Consider the following 21,995-nt stretch of genomic DNA (forward strand, 5'->3'; position numbering starts at 1 on the left):
ATGAGTTATCAAGTGTGACTTCTTTTTCTATACATGTAAAAAAAAATGTGTAAGTTTGGAATTACCTTTTCCTTGAATGTTTTATAGAACTCACCTAGAAAACAAACGTAGATCACACAACCTAGTCCCAGTTTGGGTGGCTTTCTTTAATAATTATCGAAACAGTCCAATGCTAACTGTGATGTTTTATAATTTTGGCCAGCTATTTGTTTCCTCTGTTTCTTTTTATTTTATTTATTTTAGGTAATATGTATTTATTTTATTTAAGTTTAATATTATCAAAATCTCCAAAGTAGAAAGCTGAAACACATATGTGTCACACACGTAGCTGAAAAAGAATGAATATGGAAGATATATATATATATATATTTTAATTCCAACAAACCAACAAAATAAAGTTAAACCACTCCGTTTTCAAAATGAAGTAAAAGAGAAGCCTGGGTGCCTCAGTTGGTTAAGTACCTGATTCTTGATATCGGCTCAGGTGATGATCTCATGGTTGGTGAAATCAAGCCCCATGTCTGGCTCTGCACTGTCACCTCTGACAGAGCTGTTGGTACAGCACCTGCTTGAGACGCTCTGCTTGAGATTCTCTCTCTCCCTCTCTCTCTGCCCCTCCTCTGTTTGCTCCCTTTCTCTCTCTCTCTCAAAGTAAGCAAACGTTTAAAAAGAGTTCTAAATTTTAAAAAAAAATGAAGAAAAGACTTGACCAAGTGGTTCAGAATGAGAATATCCAAATTGTCCATCAACATTATGAAAAGATACTCGATTTTCAACAATAATCAGGCAAACATAAATTTAAATCATAGTGAGATATTTCTCCATAACCGCTAGAAATGTCACATTTTAAAATAATAACAATATCAGGGGCGCCTGGGTGGCCCAGTCAGTTAAGCGTCCAACTTCGGCTCAGGTCATGATCTCAACATGTGTGAGTCCGAGCCCTGCGTCGGGCTCTGTGCTGACAGCCCAGAGCCTGGAGCCTGCTTCGGATTCTGTGTCCCTCCTCTCTCTCTGCCCCTTCCCCACTCACTCTCTGTCTCCCGCCGTCTCTCGTAAAATAAATGTGAAAAACAATCTTTTTTAATAACAACAATATCAAGTGTTGGTGAGTACTGACACAATTGAAATATTCATAAACTTTCCAAAACTGTCGTATCTACTGAGGGTTCACATATGCATACTTTATAGCCAAGGATTTCCACTCTTCGTTGTATACCCACCAAAAAGGCATAAAAAGGCACAAAAAAGATATGTCTAAATATATGGATAGTCTCATTATTCATAATAAGCAAAAACTGGAAACAAACCACACAGGCAACAACAGTAGTGTGGATAAATATATTGTCGTTTTCATTCAATGGAATATACAGGGTTGAGAATGGAATGGAACAGCACGGATGAATCCCACAAGTACACTATTTTGTAAAAGAAGCATTGAAAGATAAACTGAGGTACACTAACATTTTTCAAGAATTTATTTCAGCCTATACCAATTCCAATCAGGCAGCCCACAGATGCAAAGTGGCTACAAGTATGTTCCACCCACAGGAGCTAGGGGGGAGGTTTTTATAGAGAAGACTGAGAAGCCAAGCAAAGGAATTATTTGATTGGCTATAGCTTAAGCAGTGGCCTTATTTGGGAGAGTCTGGTTGACTGTGCTACATAATTCTGAAGTTTCACTTTCTCAGATTCCAGGGCATTGACCCTGACTTAGGTTTCAGTTTGCTAATATATGCTACCAAAGCATTGAGCCACCTCAGTCTAATGGCCTCCTCAGTTAATTAACAGAAGCAAAACAGGGCCCCTGGGTGGCTCAGTTGGTTGAGCCTGTGACTCTTGATTTCTGCTCAGGTCATGATGGCAGGGTCATGGGATCGAGCCCCGCGTCAGGCTCAGTCCTGAGCCTGGAACCTGCTTGGGATTCCCTCTCCTCTCTCTCTGCCCCTTCCTCTGGGTGCTCTTTCTCTCTCTCTCTCTCTCAAAAATAAAGAAACATTTTTTTTAAAAGTTCACTGGTGGCCTCTCATTGACTATGCTTGCCATTTCTGGCCAGGAAGAGGATTTTCCTTCCTCTTGCTGGAACTAGGTAAGCTATGAGGAGTGGTAGTGCATGAGAGCGCTCCCTTCATGGCTTCCTAACTCAATTTCGAGTAAGACTTCCTAATATTATTCTATTTTTTGAACTTGGTGGTATTTATACAAGTATTTGCTTTATAATTACTCATTATGCTCATATATATGTCTTACCCATTCTTCTATTTCATAAAACACTTTTGAAAAAAATAAAAGTCAAGATCTTAGAAGCCACAGTGGACAGATATGAATGGCCTAAAGATGGGTACTCACACCTATTTTCTTAAAATATGGTCAAAACGGGGATATTCTAGCTGTATTTAGACAACAACAGCGACTGCGAGCTCAAAAAGATTTAAAATAGGATGAATGAAATATATCAGAGATTAAACTGGACTGGCTTTCCAGGAGCCAACAGCAGGTGAACTGGGGGGTGTAGCGGTGAAGCCGTGGGCAGTCCCCAGTTCTCTAGCTGGGGACGAAACACCGTAAACTACCTTTCATTCTCTATGCAGTGTTTTATTCTCTCTTCAACCAGCCAAGAACATGGTTAACTCCTCTTCGCTTAATCCTAATAGTGCTGATTTTCATTTTAAAAACTTACTGTGAAAAAAATGTGTTATTTTGTGGAATATGCATATCTTCAGAATGTCCTTTCTACTTCAGGACAAGTTACTGCAACAGGTGAGGCTCCGCTTCGGGCGAGAGTGGGATGAATATCAAGGGGGCGTGTTAATCCCGAGCTTCAGTCCCTTCAATCTGTAACCGGTGGGGCCGCAGGTGGCGCGGGGGAGGGCCCGCCAGCCCTCCCCTGCAGGGGACCTGAATGCTGCCTTTTCTTCCCAACGCCGTGAGGCTTGAAGTATGTTTTGTGGGGTGAGAGGGCACAAACCCTAAGACTTGAATAATCTGAAATATTACGTGTGTTTTGTTCCTTTACGTAGATTCTGGACCTCAACTCATCAGCGTACAGTTCAGATAGAAGGGTCCTGGCTTTTCCCCCTTGTCTGAGTCGGTCCGCAATGAGGGTCCTTGGCCCAGAGGGCCAAGCAGCGCGCTCCAGCAGCTACTCTGCTCCGCCCTCCGCTCCGCCCTCCGCTCCGCCCTCCGCTCCGCCCTCCGCTCCGCCCCCCTCCGCCAGGCCCTGCGCGCGCCCAGCACACTTCCGGCCCGCGGGCCGCGCCCCCTCCATACTTCCGGCCCGCCCCCAGCCTCCTCCGCCTCTCGCGCGACTCCTAGCGAGCGCCCCGCCCCCTCGCCCGCCGCCGCTGCCGCCCCCAGTGGTGGACCCGGATCTTTCCTAGGGTGACAGCGAGGGGCGCGAAGCCCCGCGACTACCGTCGCCCCATTTAGCAGCCCAAAGCCAGCACCGGGACCCCCGACTTAAATTCCAATTTCAGACGAGCGGCGAATCAACTCTTAGTTGATTACACTAACTTTAGTGTAAAATTCGCTAAGAATATCATTCGTTGTTATTGAAATTGGAAGTTCAGATCCAGACGACCCTGTGTTTCACCTGGCAGCCCCACCTGGGATCGGCGGGACCAGCGCCCAAGGCTGCCTTGCTGCCTGCCTGGTGCTCCACTGAGGCCGCCCTGTCTCTACACTATTTGTGGGCGCCTGGGGGGGAGGAGAGCGGGGAACTGCTGTGAGGCCTGTTACTACCAACATATTTTAAAAATAATAATTATTATTATTGGTGTTTGGCTCCTTTTTTCGCCATTAACAACAGAAATAAACGTGTGTTTTGAATTTTAAAAATAAGAAACTTGAAGCCCAAAGATGCTCCAGGAGGGGGACAAAGAGACTGAGCAGGGAGGACCACTGCCCACCCTGGGGGTCCCCGTCCTGTGGCCCGCGTAGGCCAGGAGCCGTGCGGAGTCAGAGGCCTCGCGGCCTCAAGCACCCCTGTACCCCAGCTACAGCCTGTACACCTTCGCGTCCGGCAGTTCCAGCGTGAGAGGCCTCTGCCTGGCCGGGGGGGGGGGGGGGGGGGGGGGGGGGGGGGGGGGGGGGGGGGGGGGGGGGGGGGGGGGGGGGGGGGAAGCAATTCCTGTGGCCCTGCCCAGGGTTCTGAAGTCACATGGTTTCACGCTGGTTCGGGTCTGTTCATTACCTAAGCCCCGGCCCCGGGGCTGTGAACCCAGGGGGGTGGGGAAGTTGTGTCAGTGAACAGATAATCAGTAATGGAAACTTTTATGCTATACCAGATAAGTCATCCTGTTGTCTTGAAGTCATGAATTCTCTGTTGAATAATAAAACCAGTGGTTCAAATGGAACTTTCAAAAGCCCCAAGAGTGAAATACAGGGATGAGGAGACGGATGAGGGTTTTCTCAATCTCTAGAGGAACTAAATTGTCTCTTAAAGGTCTGTTTTGGTTTTATCTTCTCTCTTGCATTCAGCACAGGGACAGCGCAAAATCAAAGAAAAATAGTGGAAGTCATTTTAAACTTGACTTAGCAATTTCCTTGGGGAATAAGATCGCAGAAGCCAGAGTGGTCAGGTTTGAAAGAGAAGAGAGGCTTACTTTGACTAAAAAGCTGGGACTGTAAAAAAAAAGGCCTCACCCTTGAAAGCATTTTGTACTTATCCTAATGCAGTACCTACACGCCCCGGGGGAAGTGGGGACAGATACTAGACAACATGGGACAGCCTGTATGCCCAGGAGCCCAGGAAATTATTCAAGTTGGCCAATCTACAGTGAGCCCCCGAAACCTAGCTAAGCCCGCCCTGCTCGCCATATACAAACTGCCCCTTACAGCTCCAGCTTATTGTTACCTTGCCCCCCAGGGGTGCAGCCCTCTGGCGGCCTTCTGAACTGTAAATCACAAAAAATTCTGCCTTTCATCTGAAGGTCCTCGTGTTGTACCATCAAAAGAAACTTTAAACCATATAAAACAGATCTCATCTCAAGATACTTAATCTAATTATATCTGCAAAGACCCTTTTTCCAAATACAGTCGTATTCATAGGTGAACACTTGGGGGGGAACACAATTCAACCCCCACTCTACCCACCTTGAGAAACTTTATATCTCATTTCTTGGATCATCCTCCTCTTCCCAGCTCTATGCAATGGGCGGCGGGGGGGGGGGGGGGGGGGGCTGTCTCAGGACCGAGCCCTGTGACCTCTTCATCTCTCTGGGTCACCACTCCCTGCAGAGATAACCTCATCCACTCCCATGGCTTTAAGACTGTCTATATCTCAGTGACTCCCACGTTTGTGTCTTCAGTCTTCCCGTAGCTGGGATTCCTACATCCAACCTCCTGCTTACTATTGCCACCCGGGTGCTTAATATGCATCCCGAGCTTAGCATACCCCAAACCAAACATCTGATTTTCCCCTGCCCATCCTGTTTTAATCCTTCAATGTCTGCAGCTCATCAAATGATACTTCCATTTCATTTTTCATTTCTGGCTCAGGCCAAAAGGCTTAAAGTATCCTAGACTCATCGTGCTCTTAACATGCTACATCCAAATCATCAGCATACCTATAGGTCCTACGTCCAAAATGCATCTGGATGATCATGACCTCTGGTCATCTCCCCCATGGCCACTCTGGTATACATCTCTGTGGCATCTCACCTGTCCCTCTGCGGCAGCTTCCTGGGGGGGGGGGGGTCTCCCTACTTTGTCCTTGACCCACTAGGCAAGTCCATTCCGTCCTCAGCTCAATGCGGAGACAGCAGAGAGCCTGGGTGGACAGGTCAGACAGCAAAGATCGCCACGGGAAATCAGGCCTTATCGCCCTCCTCCCCGAAACTCTTCAGTGGGCTCCCGTCACGCGTGGAATAAAATCCTGCGAGTCCCTGCTGCCCTCAGCTGTGTCTCCAAACTCATGTGCGCCTCGTCTGCTCGCTTGATTCTGCCCACGCTCGCTTTCCTGCTCCTGCACAGACACACCAGGCTCGCTTCTACCTCAGGGCCTTGACACTGGCTATCCCCTCTGATCTGAATGTGCCTCCCCCACATATATGCTTGGCCCAGTCCTTCGCTTCCGACAGGTCTGGGTTCAAAGGTCATCTCACAGGGCAGCCTTCTAGCACTGCCCCCTTTGAGCAGCCATCCCTCCTGCCACCCAGTCCACGCTCTTCCTCTTTCTAGCCCCTCACCCTGCTGTTTTCCTCCATAGCACTCACGGCTGCCTGACACGACCTTGCACATTTGGCCCACTGTCTGTCTCTGTGATGGCAGTCTTTGTTTTCTTTGCCACTGTACCCGTGGGGTCTAGAACACAGAAACTGACCCTAATATATTCGGAACAACGGAGGAACACTCTAATGACGTCTGTCGGTGTCTTTTCATCTACCACATAGTGAACAAATGAGGGAGGCTCCTAGGGTGTCTGTCGGCACCTTGTGACATCACACAGAGGATTTCTTTCTTTCTTTCTTTTTTAATGTTTATTTATGAGAGACAGAGAGAGGCAGAGTGCAAGCAGGGGAGGGGCAGAGAGAGGGAGACACAGAATCCGAAGCAGGCGCCAGGCTCCGAGCTGTCAGCACAGAGCCCGACGCGGGGCTCGAACTCACGGACCGTGAGATCACGACCTGAGCCGAAGTCGGACGCTTCACCGACTGAGCCACCCAGGCGCCCCACATAGATGATTTCTTGGGGGATTGAGCAGAGGTTACAGAACGCTCTGCTGTTTGGGGAGAGAGCAGAGAGCGCCTCAGGGGAAATGATGATACAAGGAACCGCCAGAAGTGGCCGGACGGCCTTTGGCACAGGGCTTGGAAAGCCCTAAGCTGAGGATGGAGAGGACTTGCTTTCCTGGAATATATAAACCACCACTACCCCCCACCACCCCCCAGATTCCAGGCAATTTGGTACACGGGAGTAAAAAGAAATTGCAGTCTGAAACGGCTAGATTCAGAGTTCCCGGTGCATTCGATCAGTTATAGCCAAAGCGAGGGGTGCACCTTCGGTTAACCACCGGTTCAGAAGCCCGGCTGGTAAGAAAGTGGCACTTGGGTCTCTGGGCCTCAGACTCAGGACAGGAGCCAGCAGAGGGCCTGGAGATCCGGCAGGGGCTAATACTAGAGCTAACTGCACGCGTCGTCAGCAACTTTCTGGACGAAAGCTGGGTACCAGGGGAGGGCAAGGCTCGGAAGTGATTTCGTTTCCCCAGAGCAGCTCCCCCGGTAGAAGGGTGGGAGGGAAGACAAACCACGGGGTGGACGAGGAAAATGCAGCTCTTCTCGCAATTTGCTGTGGTCACAGTCCGTAAAGGTGCCCAAAACACTGGAATAGAAATGCTGAACCATCGCTCCCAGGGGAAATACAGACTTGGGTTCCTGCCAGCGTCTAGTACTGTTGTGTTCAACTACTCAATACAGAACCTTATGTTGCTTCTGTCTAAAGACACCTTAGGTAGCAAATACTGTTAATTTATTGACGCTGAACTCGCGGCCGTCGGCACGAGAACGCGTGCCCGAATGGAGCTTATCTAACACGCGCATTCTCTCCGTGAGGCGCATCCCAGTCTGCTCGCGCCTAGTGCACTTGAACTTAGGGGCACCAGACAGAGCTCAGGCACTACGCCTCGTGGCCACTTCGAACCACGAAGCCACCAACCCCAAACCGCAAAACTCTGGAAAACATGGCACCAGTAGACCACGAAAAGGACACTTGTGTTCAGCGCGAGAGCTGGCGCAAGAAGGCAGAGGGTCGTCTTGTTTGTTCAAGGTCAGCGGGGCACATCCCAAGCTTTCCGACATGGCGGCCCCCTCCCAGCAGCAGAGCCAGGGCCCAGCCGATGGTCAGAAAGAGTGACAGCAAGGGTCCCTGACCTTTGGGACCTTGGGAGGAGAACGGCCTCTGGGTTAGAAGCTGGGAGTGAGGAGGGACGCGCCCCAGCCATTGCCCACGAGGAACGGAGGGACAGAACCCTTGCCAGGCAGAGGCAGTGGGATGAGCTGCTGTTTATACACTTAAACCCCCATTTCCAGAGTGGAGGGGTTTCCGTGAGAGTCACTGGCCCAAGCGAAGTCCTGGGAATTGTTTTTGTAAAGCTTCAGGGACCAGCGGTGGCTGCCTTCTGGGCCCTTCTCTGCACCAGGGATGCCTAGTAGCCTTCCTCATAAAAGCCCAGAGTGACTTGTCCACCGTCACACAGCCTGTCGGAGCCCCAGACCAAAGACCTGACCAGCAAACCCCTCCTGCCTCGCCCCTCCTTCCTTTCCTTTTCCTCCTTCCCTCCCCTTCCTCTCTCCCACCCCACCCCTGCCTCCTCCCCACAGCTCAGACTGCCAGCGACCCCGCTGGTGGATGCAACCAGGCGGTCTTAGGACAGTTTTAGGCTGTCTTAGGCCTGGCTGATTCGGGCACAGCACTGGGCGGGGGCACAGAGACGGGGAAAATCTCTGCCTCTGAGTCTGCGATTGCTGGCCAGGACCTGCCCGTGTTGTCTTTCCCTTCAGCCTCCCTGTCTCCACCATAAGCAGGCCTCGGAATCGCTTGAGGAGTTTTCAGAAATCTGAGGCCCAGACCAGTTCAATGAGAACTTCGGGGCTGGTCCGAGGAATGTGAATCTCTGGCTGTCTTCAGGCCTGCTCAGTTTATGTGCCTCTTCCTAGGCCTTGACACCCCGCTCCTGTCCCAGACACCCAGAATTTTCTGGAAGATCAGGTAAATGACCTTACTCACGATAGTCAGAGGGAGGACATTTAGCCTATGTTAACGTAAATGTGACAAACTTTCTCACATCATCAAATGCCTGTGTTCAAATACTTATATCATTTAAGAATTCAGAATTTTCCAGTTAGAATGTTCTTATTGATGGGGCGCTGGGCAGCTCAGTGGGTTAAGCATCTGACTTCGGTTCAGGTCATGATCTCACGATTCAGGAATACGAGCCCTGCATCGGGCTCTGCGCTGACAGTGAGGAGCCTGCTTGGGGTTCTCTCTCTCCTTCTCTCTCTGCCCTTCCCCTGCTTGTGCTCTCTCTAACAGGATAAGTAAAAAGAACTTTTAAAAAAGATTTTTTTAATAAAATAAAATAAATACATAAATAGAATATTCTTAGTAGAGCAAGACGCCAAAGGTAATCTTCACAGGACATAGAAACACCGAGCCATCTGGGGATCTTCAAGGTCTCCTTGCACACTGGCTTTCAAGGGTAGTTTTAACAACACAGAACCACCTATGACATTTTCACACAAGACCTCATACCAGACCCAAAAGTTAAGACAGGCCATTGTCTCAGTACCCTCTGGTCTCCACCTCCCTCTGAATCACCTCTGTGATGCAGAAAAGCTTTTGCATTTATACAACTATCCATGGGTGAGATTTCTTTCTCGGGTGCAGCTAAGACGCTGGTGCGGGACCCGGGGTGGGGGGTGGGGGGGGGACGAGGGAAGGGGCGTGGAACACGGAGCATGCGCTATTGGGCCCTGGAACTAGACCCGGGGCAGGAGCCACGTCAGCGAAGGCAGGTGCTCTGCGTGGGGCGAACGTGAGCACAGGACGCAGGGCTGGGTGGCACGGAGTGAGGAGCTGTGGCTTAGGGTGTAGGGGTGGATATGGGCTTGGGAGAGGATGGGCTGGGCAGGGCCAAGGGTGGCCTGTGAGGGCTTCAAAGGCCATGCTGAAGTGCACTGTGCGCGTGGGGCCTTCCACTCCTCCCCCAGCTGCAATGCGGAGAGTGGCTGGAGCTACACAGAGGCACCTGGGGGGGACACCAGGACAGAGGCTCTTGTGCCGCGAGAGGCTGAGGCCGAGGCCACGCTGGAGGATGGCCAAGGGCGGGGCTTTTCTTTTGGAAAGGAGAAAGTGACGCAGGTCAACACCAGGCTGGCCGGGGAGGGGGTCGTCCCCAGAATCTCGCCCACGCTCCCTGGGCCGTTGCCTGCCCCCTGCTCCTCTGTCCTTCCTTTTCAAGCCTCCCCTCCAGGAAGTGGGGTCGGGTGTGGCCCCTGGCCTCTCACCCCCTTGGGGACCTTGCAGCCTCATCTGGACACACAGCTTTGTTTGCGTCAGCTTTGTTTTCTAATGGGGAGGAAGACGAGCCTCAGGAGTCTCCTTGGACAGCTTGGGGGCTGTGAAATCTGGTCCTATGAACGGGAAGCGAAGAGCACAGAGCAGGGATGCAGGGAGCCGGGGAGGGACACGATGGCCACGGCCCTCTTCTTTGCGGCTCTCCTCCCCAGTCGGGAGCACAGCAGCCCAACGGATAAGGGCTTTCAAGTGCTAGAACCAGAAAGAGCCCGGGGAAGCCTCTATCCATTCGAGATGAAGGGGCAGGTGCTCAGAGCCAGAGTGAGTCCACTTCTCCCAACCCAGGGTCCCGACCTTGCCTTTGGTAGTATTTTGTTGGCCGGAACCATGCACGCCGCGTCTTTCGAAATTCCCTGCGGAGGCTAGCACTGTTCTCGGAACTGGGAGCCAGACTCGACTGACCTCTGACCTTGAGGCAAAGAGCTGGTCCACGGGCCCAGTTCAGGTCCACAAAGGGAGAGCGGGCCCCAGCCCTTGCTCTGTAAAGCTGGAAACCTCATGTCCTGCTTCCAGATCCAGGAGAGTCCAGAGTCCAGGAGATCCTGACGCACCCGGCTCTCCACAGCAGCGGCGATGGGTGAGGACGTGGAGGTATGGAAGCAGGTGTTCCAGGAATTAATTCAGGAGCTGAAACCATGGCACAAATGGACCTTGACACTAGACAAAGACCTTCTTCCCAACACCCTGCGGCCAGGGTGGTCACAGTACCAGCAGTGGGCCTTCGCCAGGTGAGTGGGGAACGGGAGGGGACGTATTCCAGAACATTCTTGTTTATTCGTTGCTGTGTATACTTGCTACTTTTCTTTCTTATTTATTTTTTTTAATGTTTATTTATTTCTGAGAGAGAGAGTCAGAGACAGAGTAAGAGCAGGGGAGGAGCAGAGAGAAAGGGAGACACAGAATCCAAAGCAGGCTCCAGGCTCTGAGCGGTCAGCACAGAGCCCGACGCGGGGCTCGAACCCACGACCCGTTAGATCACGACCTGAGCCGAAGTCGGACGCTTAACCCGCTGAGCCACCCCGGTGCCCCTACTTGCTACTTTTCTTATTCCATTCTGTGCTTGCAAATTGAGCGCTACAGGAAGTAAGATGCCCGTCACCCAAGAAGCTTTAGCTTCGGTGAAGGCTTTTTCCTTACTACAGTGAACCGCACACCGTAGCAGGACCGGGCACTGGTGTAGGCAGACACCTTGATGCAGAGAAATCGGGGGAGGGGATAGCAGGAAAACTGGAGAGCTACGTTCCCTGCATACGCTCCCTGCCTCGGGGGACCTGGGGCTCACGACGGAGCCTAGGAGGGAGAGGCCTGAGGAGCCCCTCTGGGAGAGGGCAGAGGATAGGGGTAGCTGAGGAATATGCATCTTGTCCCCTCTGCTCCAGGCTGATGGATCCTTCTAAACTAAGACCCTCAGGAGTCCATCCAAAGCCCCACCCTTTTATCCGGGTGGGAAAGCAGAGCTCCAAGGGTCAGGTGGGTGGGGTTGCCCACCTGCCAGAGGCTGGGAGCCCGGGACTCTCTCCTAGGACTGGGGCAGGGGCTCGGTCCCTGCCCACTGCCCTCCTCTCCGGGACAGGGTCTGGGCAGAGGAAACAGAGCTCTCCTCTCCTGGTGGCCCACGGCTTCCCAAGCCAGGAGCACCCGAGCAAAATCTCAGCTCATTTCTTCTTCCTTCCCTTCCTTCCTTCCTTGCCTTCCTTCCTTCCTTCCTTCCTTTCTTTCCTTTCTTTCCTTGAACTCTGAGCTGGCACGTGAGCAGAGCAGCATGACCCAGAGGGAGGGACAAGGGACAGCAGCCAGAAGAGCAGAGCCCAGCGCCCACCCCCCCGCCCCGAACCACGAACTGTCGGTGATTTGACCTAACACATGGTCCCAGGGTCACCGAGGCGGAGGAAGAAGAGTGAAGCGTTTTCCAAGAGCTTCTGCACTAGATTTGGAAGTAGCCCGTGTCACTGCCCACCTCCCATTGGGCAACCGGTCACATTGCCCAACCTAACTGGGCTGCGAAGCAGGAGAGAGCACACAGGCAAGCTGATCAGCGCGAGACGGCCCTGCCACCCTGCAGCTTCTGTGTCTCCCATGATGCCCATCGTGGGGGCAGCCATGTGCTTCCCTGCCTCCTTCCCCTCTCTCCATCTCTCCTGCCGTGCGTGTCCAAATATCTGAGCTCAGGAAATTGCCCTCTTCCCTGTGGAGACGAGGTGTCATTCTCTTGTACCCTGAGACCAGGCACACACAGAACCCAACTGGGTTGGAGGGGCGTAAAAGGAGAGACATCTGGACACTGTGATCTCCCTGAAATACTGGCAGATCAGGGACCCTGGGCAACAGGGCAGAGCAATGTTTTTCCTAGGACACTAGACCCTCCCTGATCTGTGGGGCTATGACTTATTGCCTTAGTCTGTTTGGGCAGCTATAAAAAAACAAAGAAAAACAAAAAAACAGAACAGAGCAAAACAGAGGCACCTGGGTGGCTCAGTCAGTTGAGCATCTGGCTTCGGCTCAGGTCATGATCTCGTGGTTCATGGGCTCGAGTCCCATGTCAGTCTCTGTGCTGACAGGTCAGAGCCTGGAGCCTGCTTCAGATCCTGTGTCTCCCTCTCTCTCTCTGCCCCTCCCCTGCTCACGCTCTGCCTCTCTCTGTCTCTCAAAAATAAATAAACATTAAAAAAATTTTAAAAAAGAAAAAACAGACTGGGCAGCTTATATGCAACAGACATGATTGCTCATGGTTCTAGGGGCCGGAAGTCCAAGGTCAGGGTGCTAGCTGGTCAGGTGAGAGCCCTCTTCTGGGTGGCTTCTGGGTTGACTTCTGTTGTATCCTCACGTGGTGGGAGGAGCTGGGGAGCTCTATGGGATCTTTTTGATAAGAGCATTAATCCCATTTGCATGGGCTCCCCCCATGACCTAATCACATCCCAAAGGCCTTCTAACATCGTCCATCACCTCTGAAGGTAGGATTCCGGCATGTGAATTGCAGGGAGGCATAAACTTTCAGATGGTAACACTTAACCATCACCCATTTGTACCATTGGTGGATTTTAGTTCAGGGTTCTTGGGGGCTGATTTAACGGCTGCTGTTGCACCTGTAGCTTTTTGACCCACTTCAGTCTACATTTGAAGAAGCCTTGGTTTGGGGCCAGGAGCCTGGAGGTCTAGTCCTGCTTCTTACGCCCACTGAGTCTCTGCACACGATTAGTTCCAACACGTGCCTCATCTCCAGCGTGATCGAGTTGGACTTAGAAAATCCCCTCCAGCACAGACACCTTGTGATTAGCTATTTTCATGACAGACACCTGTGGGTCCCAGGGCATGTTGGCAACACCATGGAGGCAGGAGTGAGGGGCTCGCTGAGTTCTTTCCCCACTCACCACAGCCCCGGTGAAACCACATCTGTGTGTTGTTGGGTCCCCTTTCTTCCCTCTGGCCCAGCCCCCAACTCAGCCTTCCTGGGCCAAGCTGAGGGCCTCATCTTCTGTCTCCGCAGGTTCCAGTGCTCCCTGTGCTCTCGTCGTTGGGCCTCTTCCCAAGTTCAGGTCCTTTTCCACATGCACAAGAGTAAGGGGGAACCCCAGGGCAAGGTGAAGATGAGGGTCTTTGCCCAGAGATGTCGGAAGTGCTGTCAGTCTCCATTTGAGGTTCCCGAGTTCACCACAGAGAACATCTCAAGGATCCTGAATAACTTGGTGTTCCGAATTCTGAAGAAATGCTACAGAGAAGGATTTAAGTCGATGGAGGAGCTTCCTATGATCAAGGAAATCTCTCTTGAGGGGCCGCATGACAGTAACAACTGTGAGGCATGTCTACAGGGCTTTTGTGCTCAGAGTGGGGTGGGTCCAGCCGTGCAGGCACCGATGTCCCCGGCACTTGCCTCCATAAGCTCACCTACTTTCGGGACCATCATTCCCATGCCCTCTCCCGCAGGGAGTGGCACCACAGTGGACGCGGTGAACACCCAGGCCAACAAGGGAAAGCCTTTACCCAGACCCTCGTATGCAGGGCCCACGCAGGCTGCCAGCCTCCCCACCCACTGGAGCCCGAGAGCAAACACCTACCACCACGTGGAGAGGCGAGTTCAGGTCACCCGCTGGCGTGAGGGACTCTGTTCCCACAGAGCCCCGAATCCCAGGTGCAGGTATGGGAATGTTTGCTGTTTTTGCCTCGTCCTAGTCATCGTGGTGGTGATTATCGTAGAGACTATTCAGTGGATCTCAACGTGACGCCAAGTTCAAAGTCATGTACTATGATCCCAAGGATAGGAAATTTCCAGAATAGGTAAATACAGAGACAGGGAGCAGATTGGTGACTGCCAGGGGCTGTGGGGAAGGGGATTAATCTGTACGGGGGCTTTTTTTGGGTGGGGGGAGGTGGTGAGTGGTGATGAAAATGTTTGGCCCAAGATGGAGGAGGTGGCTGTACAGCACTGCGAATGCGGTAAACGCCATTGAATTGTTCATTTTTAAATGGTTGATTTCATGTGAGCTTTAACGGTTAATTTCATGTTAATTTCACCTCCATTCAATGTTATTTAAAAGACACTGAAATCCTGCTCATTCTCTGTAGACCAAAACCACTATAGCCCACAGAACCATCTGGAAATCTCAGGAGACTCATGGGTCCTCTCACCAGAGAAGCTTGACCAGACCCTGTGACATCAGTCTGTGGAGGCACTTGCTGTGGTTTTCATTAGGCTGAAAACCTGAGTCTCAAAGCAGTGGTCTCCACAGCAGGGTCCACATAGCTCAGGGGGGACCAAGGCAGGACCACCTGTGTGGTCAAGGTAGGACCATCTACCCAGGTTGAGGATAGAACCTTCAAACTCCATTTTTTGTTTCTTTCTCCTTTACTATTTCTTGTTGTGTGGCTTATAATGCATGTTGATGTATGAGTAGAATGGTATTGTGACACAATGTGTAAATAAACAAATATACATCCACTTGGAGCGCGTGCTCAGCTTGTCACTGACTTCTTCATTTTCAGAACTCTGTACCCATTAGATGCCAACTCGCGTTTTCTCCCTCCCTCAATCCCTGCTAACCACCATTCTTCTTTCTATCCCCGTGAATGTGACTTCCCTGAGGACCTTATATAGGCAGACTCATACAGCGTTGGTCTTCTTGTCACTGGTTTATTTCACTTAGCGTAATATCCTCATGTTTCCTCCACGTTGTAGCATGGGAAGGATTTCCTTCCTTTCTAAGGCTAAATTATATTCCATGGTTTGTGTATACCGCATTCTGTCTATCCATCTGTAGAATCCGGGTGGCTCCCACCTCTCGGCTGTTGTAAGTAGTGCTGCTAAGAATACAAGTGTATCAATAGCTCTTTGAGACCCTCCTTTCAACTCGTTTGGAGGCACACTCAGAAGTGGAAATGGTAGAACATACAGTAATTCTATTTTTAAGTTTTTGAGGCATTGCCATGCTATTTTCCCTAGTGATTCCACCATTTTACACTCTCGCCAACAGGGACAAGGGTTCCAACTTCTCCACATCCTCACCAACACTTTATTTTCTGGGTTGTTGTTTTCTTTATAATAGCTATACCAATGGGTGTGCTAAATTTCTAGAAAATGCAATTTTTTTTTTTTGCCATGGAAGTTTTCTTTTAAGGAAAGATATTTTTTATTGTTTTTTTTTTAATGTTTATTTTTTATTTTTGAGAGAGAGAGCATGTGTAAACAGGGGAAGGGCAGAGAGGGAGGGAGACACAGAATCCGAAGCAGGCTCCAGGCTCCGAGCTGTCAGCACAGACCCCGACGCGGGGCTCGAACTCACAAACCGTGAGATCATGACCTGAGCCGAAGTTGGATGCTTAACCGACTGAGCCACCCAGGCGCCCCAGCAAGCTTACTCTTTCAAGGCAATATCAGAAATAATATTTGTACATCTCAGCACAGACAGAAGTATTGGGAACACAAAAGAAATGTGTAGGCAAATTCTTCTGGGGCTTGCTATTTGTTTTCAAATATTTGAGCCCAGTCTGTATACCTATTCAGCAAACCCCAGAAACTTAAAATGTGATAGTGGACAAGACAGTTACAAACACATGTCTAAGGAACAAGCGTACCTAGTAGCCCCATAAACAGCTGGCAGCTGAGTGACCAGTGAGGTAGGAAGGACATGGTGGGTCGTTAATACAAAAAGGGGTTCTGGGGCACCTGGGTAGCTCAGTTGGTTAAACATCCAACTCTCGGTTTCGGCTCAGGTCATGATCTCACGGTTTTGTGAGTTCAAGCCCTGCATCAGGCTCTGTGCTGACACTGCAGAGCCTGCTTGGGATTCTCTCTCTCTCTCTCTCTCTCTCCCCCCAGTCATGTTGTCACTGTCTCTCTCAAAATAAATAAACTTAAAAAAAATTTTTTTTTTAATTTTTAGTGGAAGGCAAATCATAAAATGTTTAAGATGGAATCAGCCTTAGAAATTGTCTTCTCGGGGCACCTGGGTGGCTTAGTCAGTTAAGCATCCAGCTTCAGCTCAGGTCACGATCTCGCAGTTTGTGGATTTGAGCCCCGCATCAGGCTCTCCGCTGTCAGCACAGAACCTGCTTCAGATCCTCTGTCCCCCCCTCTCCCTGCCCCTCCCCCACTTGCTCATGTTCTCTCTCTCCCCCTCTCTAAAATAAATAAAACTTAAAAACATAAAGATTTATTTTACTTTTTACTTCTTGAGAGAGTCCTGGATCCCTGAGTCCCGGTGGTGACCAGACTGCAGAAGAGCCTGGAACGGGCACGTGCGTGTGAGTCCACGTTTGCACAATAAAGAGATTGCAGATACAGGGAGGTGGGAAACACGTGCCGATATCCCTCCCAGAAAGACTCTACTGTATCCGAACATAGGCGGGATGGGTGGAATGATTTAGTGTATGTCAATAAGGAAAACAAACTAGAGCACGGTAGAAAACTTAGATAATGGGGACATTAAGGGAAGCGGATGTTGAACAACTTGTAAGCTCACTGAAGACTAGAGTCAAGAACTTTCATTTCAAGAAAGAATTGGAAAGTACGTTAAAATCCTAAGAAGTGTTGTCACGTGATGAAAACTTACCCTGATACCAAATATTGCTACTGACAAGTAGGGTGGGGGAAACTATTTGCTGTCCCTGTGCCTCAGGAATGGAGCAGACCTAGGACACGGGAAATTAGAATCGAGTAAACCTACAGCCACCACAAAACAGTACCTCGAAGTACGTTTTCCTTCCCGCTCAGGAGTAGTGAGAGATTCAAGAGACACATTGAGGTGGGAAGGAAAGGATACAGAGAAAGAAAGACAGTAACTGATTTCTGGACCTTTCTGTTTGCCATCATCACGAAGTTACCCTAAACTGGAGTTTGGCAAGCACGCCAACCGGTCATTCTAGAAAGCTCCAGTCGAGAAATGTGATGCGGACCTTGCTGGTAAGTAAAATGCACTACTGAATGATTTCACCTAAGTGTCTTTGTCCCTTTAACGTCGCTGCATTTTTATACATATATGAATAGATTAAGTGGTGTCCTACAAACGTCATATTCAAACAATATATTTGGTTTGGGATATTATGTAGCATGAGATATTTATATATCGGTGCAGTACTTTTTCCCTTATATGTAACACCAACACAAGGTTTTCGCACAAAAGACTGGTTTTATTGAAATAAATTTTACAGAAGTCATGGACAATTTTCATGAAAGCCCCATTTGCCCCCCCCGCTTTAAGATTTATTTTCTATTTGACTATCTACAACATATACCTTGGCATGAAACAAAGTCTCAAACTTATTCGAGCAGTTCAATTAATAAATTTCAGTCCCATTTTTAAGGAGTTAAAAAGAAAAATATAATTGTTTGCTGTTCACTTGAAGTGATTTCTCATTTTCCTACTCTTTTCTTCTCTTAACCTACTTCTCAGAGTTTGTTTCTAACTTGAGGCAATCCTCCGCTGAAGTATTACCATGTGATTCTAGAATGCTCTGCCCGTTTTGCATCTGTTGAGGATAAAATACTTGGAATTTTGATTCAGTCTACCAAGACAAAATATGGGGGGGTGTCATAGTAGCCCTTCTGATAAGAGAAAATAAAAATCACCCTTCGTTTCTTCCCCCAAAACCCAACTGGCTAGACGTGCGTGTTCAATATGGTAGCCACCTGTGGCAATCTAAAATTATATGTAATTAAAAATTCTAAATTAATTAAAAATTCCTCAGTTATGCCAGTCATTGTTCAAGTGGTCAAAAAGCACATGTATCTGGGGGTCACTACATTTGGACGGCACAGATATAGAACATTTCCATCACTGCAGAAAATTCTACTTAACAGCACTGAACTAGACCATGTAGGAGTTGATTCATATATAAATCTGTGAAATATGCACTTTTTCCTTCTTAGTCACGAGAGCTACTTGTTAAAGCTTATCTTCAACTCACAATCCTGTTGATTTTAGCTCAAGACAATGGTATAAAAATAGATATTTGTACAATTTCTCCAAATCATACGATGTGTTGTAAGAGTCCAAAGCCCTAAAATGAATCCCATCTTTGCCACCATAAAACAGTCTCATGAGCTTCCTGCGGACCGCAGCATTATGGCCATGGGCAGAGTTCTGCTGTGGTATCTGCAAGGAAGCCTTGCTAAGGGCTCCTCACCATGGTGGACTAGCCATCCCTGCTACCCTGTGCAGCCACCTTGGAGGAGGAGTCCCTGAGGGTACTACCTCTGCTCCCTGGTCTAAGGTGGGTCCCAGGACCCCCAAGGTTCCCACTCAGGGCAGGGGGACCATCCATGCAGCCCACGTAAGGCTTCCCAGGACCAGCCAGGCCCCGACTCTGCTAGGGCCCCCAGTGCACCCTCTGAATGTCCTGTGCCCAATGCACGGGCAGACAATCCAGCCCTTCTTTCTACAGTCAATGCCCAAATTATGCCCAAAGTCTCTCCCAAGACCCTACACTTACAAAACATCATTGAAACATATGAAAATAGCAGTTTGTATAAGCCCAAGGAAAACTCTCCTCAGTAAAAGAAATCACACATTAAAACTCCTTCAAAATAGGGGTGCCTGGGTGGCTCAATTGGTTAAGCGTCCGACTTCAGCTCAGGTCGTGATCTCACGGCCCGTGTGTTCGAGCCCCATGTCAGGCTCTGTGCTGACAGCTCAGAGCCTGGAGCCTGCTTCAGATTCTGTGTCTCTCTTCCTCTCTCTGCCCCTCCCCCATTTGCACACTCTCTCTCTCTCTCTGTCTCTCAAAAATAAATAAAACGTTAAAAAAAAATTTTTAATAAAAAAATAAAGGTAAATAAAATAAAATCTCATTTGACTAGCCCGATACAAATGTTCTTTTTACCACCCCTTTCTTTATTCCTGGATTCTTAAAATCAGTGCGATCAACTTCCTAATTTGGTCTTTGAGTTATAATTTTTAAAATGAACGCATTTTCTAAAATATTAAAGGTGGATTGTTTGGAAATAAGTATATGCAAATGAACCCTTACATATTACTTCTAGAAACCCGTTTATCAACTCTCCAGCCCCCAGAGAGAAGTATTCATAAATGTGAAATTTGAAATCCATTTTTCCTATGGCCGTGGTGTCTGGACTTTGTCCTTACGCACAAACCGTTATTCCACAACACGAAGATTGCTGGCTCCACGGGACAGGGAGATTCTGCAGTCTTCTGATGGATAGTATTAAAGCTGAAGACTGAAAGATACTTTGGTGGTATAGCTGGGAACAGATTCTGTAACAAGAGGAACAAGTCGATTCAACCAGTCTCCATTTTATCACCAACTGTAGCTACAAGCCATGGCTTAGGTCACCACACAAGTTACTGCTTCATATGTTAAGGGTAGAGATAAATGCACTCTCCGGTCCCCATTAAGGGTGACATTTGCCTTCACCAATCCTAGTCGTGCGTTAGAAACATTTACATCTAGAAGAGAATTCTTAACCCTCATTCTTCTGCAATCTCTCCAACAGACTCACACAGCTGCATCCGGATCTGGGAACCTTTATGACCCTAAAATAATACCAACTGACAAAAGAGAAATCAAAGGCCAAGGACCTGAGACCGTGGACACCAGGTAGAAGGGAAGATGGTTTGGGAGCAAAGTTGGGGCTATTCCTAAACCAAGTAGGATCTTAGGAAGTGTGCCTTTTCTTAGTCTTGCTGTTGACACAGGTTACTGCCCACTCTGTCTTCACAGCCAAATTCTGTCAAAGGATGGTCTAGACCAGTGGCTCTCCAGGTGAGGCTCCCGGACCCAAGGCATCAACATCACCTGGGAACTTGTTAGAAATGCACGTTCTAGGTCCTACCCCGGACCTGGCGAGTCAAAAATCTCTGAGGGTGGGGCCTGCAGGTGATTTTTTAGGTTCACTAATGCTTGAGGACCAGTGAGGAGTTTCACTTCCTCATCATGCTTGAATCACATGACGTTGGAGGGTCACATGTCTCACTAAAGCTACCCTTTTTCCTTTCAGCTTTGGACTCTGGGTCTGACTCAGACATTAGAGTGAAGGGGAAGGAGAGAAAAGAGGGAAGACACCACGATGAAGAAAAGAAAACAAACTTTAAAAATATGCCCAACCACATATAAGTTGAACTGTTAAGAAATTGTCATTTTTGGGGATGCCTGGGTGGCTCGGACAGTTAAGCATCCAACTTCAGCTCAGGTCATGATCTCACGGTTCATGGGTTTGAACCCCACATCGGACTCTGTGCTGACAGCTCAGAGCCTAGAGCCTGTTTCAGATTCTGTCTCTCTCTCTTTCTCTCTCTCTCTGCCTCTCCCCCACTTGCGCTCTCTCTCTCTCTCTCTCTCTCTCTCTCTCTCTCTTAAAAATAAACTTAAAAAAAATGTAAAACAAAGAAATTGTCATTTTTACAGGTAAAAACCAGCTGAATATTGGCAATGTCCTGTGAACCAACATGAACATATGAAGGATAGAATTATTATAATTATTTAGAAATAAATGAATGAGTTCAAAAGCTATCATCACTAGAGGAGCCTGAGTGGCTCAGCTAGTTAAGCGTCTGACTTCGGGCTCAGGTTTTGATCTCAGGGTTCATAAGTTCAAGCCCCACGTCAGGCTCTCTGCTGACAGCCCAGAGACTGGAGCCTGCTTTGGATTCTAGGTCTCTCTCTGTCTCTGCCCCTCCCCCACTCATACTCTGTCTCTCAAAAATAAATAAACATTAAAAAAATTAAAATGAAAAAAGTTATCAACACTAAAGTTAAATTTTAAAAGCAAATTATGTTATCGCTGACCAACAGATCCAAAGCTAAATACCTGTGTTTTCTAATTCTTTCTTGCATTTTTAAACAATAACTCTAAAATGTAACTATGAACAAATCAACAAAATACAACAATGAAGGTTTACCCAAGAGGAAGATTATACAACCCAAAGATAAATTTTGACAAAATAAATGGTTCTCTATTTGTTTCATGTTTCACACAAATTTCTAATTTATTTCACAATATTTGGTTTTCTCAAAGATTTTTTAGTGTTTATTTTTGAGAGAGAGAGAGAGCAAGTGGGAGAGGGGCAGAGAGAGAGGGAGACAGAGAATCAGAAGTCGGCTCTGTGCTGAGAGCAGAGAGACCATTGTGGTGCTCAAACTCATGAACCGTGAGATCGTGACCTGAGCTGAGGTTGGACATTCAACCGACCAAGCCGCCCAGGCGCTCCTATCTCATAATATTTCAACATCCAAGATTAGGGATGACCGAATAGATCGGAGGTAAAAGTTTTAATTTGACAAATAAATGGTGTCTTCCAGTGCTGTCATGAAACCCCTGAATAGCTACATGTGATCAATCATCTTTAGTCCATGAATGGGGGGTGGGGGGCGGGCAGCAAGCCCACATGCAAATTTTCTGAGGGTGACCGAGGTGCACATTTTCAAAGCTCTGGGGGCCAGGGCCACCTCCTCCCTAAATCCACCTGCGGGAC

The 21,995-nt window shown here is 48.8% G+C and overlaps 2 protein-coding genes across 3 annotated transcripts in view; one reads left to right on the plus strand and one right to left on the minus strand.

The window, feature by feature from the left end:
* Positions 1-9,905: 9,905 nt before the first annotated feature.
* RTP3 (receptor transporter protein 3) lies at positions 9,906-15,007 on the plus strand. Its single transcript, XM_043587234.1, has 2 exons — positions 9,906-10,802; positions 13,559-15,007. Exons 1-2 carry the CDS (start codon positions 10,648-10,650, stop codon positions 14,289-14,291), a joined length of 888 nt encoding a protein of 295 aa, XP_043443169.1. The 5' UTR covers positions 9,906-10,647; the 3' UTR covers positions 14,292-15,007.
* Positions 15,008-19,261: 4,254 nt separating this feature from the next.
* LRRC2 (leucine rich repeat containing 2) overlaps positions 19,262-21,995 on the minus strand; it is a 35,969-nt gene continuing 33,235 nt past the window's right edge. For both annotated transcript variants that reach the window (XM_043587236.1, XM_043587237.1), the window contains exon 9: positions 19,262-19,778. In XM_043587236.1, the coding sequence (XP_043443171.1) occupies positions 19,729-19,778 (50 nt within the window). In that variant the 3' untranslated portion in view covers positions 19,262-19,728. The remainder of the gene's footprint in view (positions 19,779-21,995) is intronic.

This window comes from Prionailurus bengalensis, chromosome A2, assembly GCF_016509475.1.
Source record: "Prionailurus bengalensis isolate Pbe53 chromosome A2, Fcat_Pben_1.1_paternal_pri, whole genome shotgun sequence".
Lineage (NCBI taxonomy): Eukaryota > Metazoa > Chordata > Mammalia > Carnivora > Felidae > Prionailurus > Prionailurus bengalensis.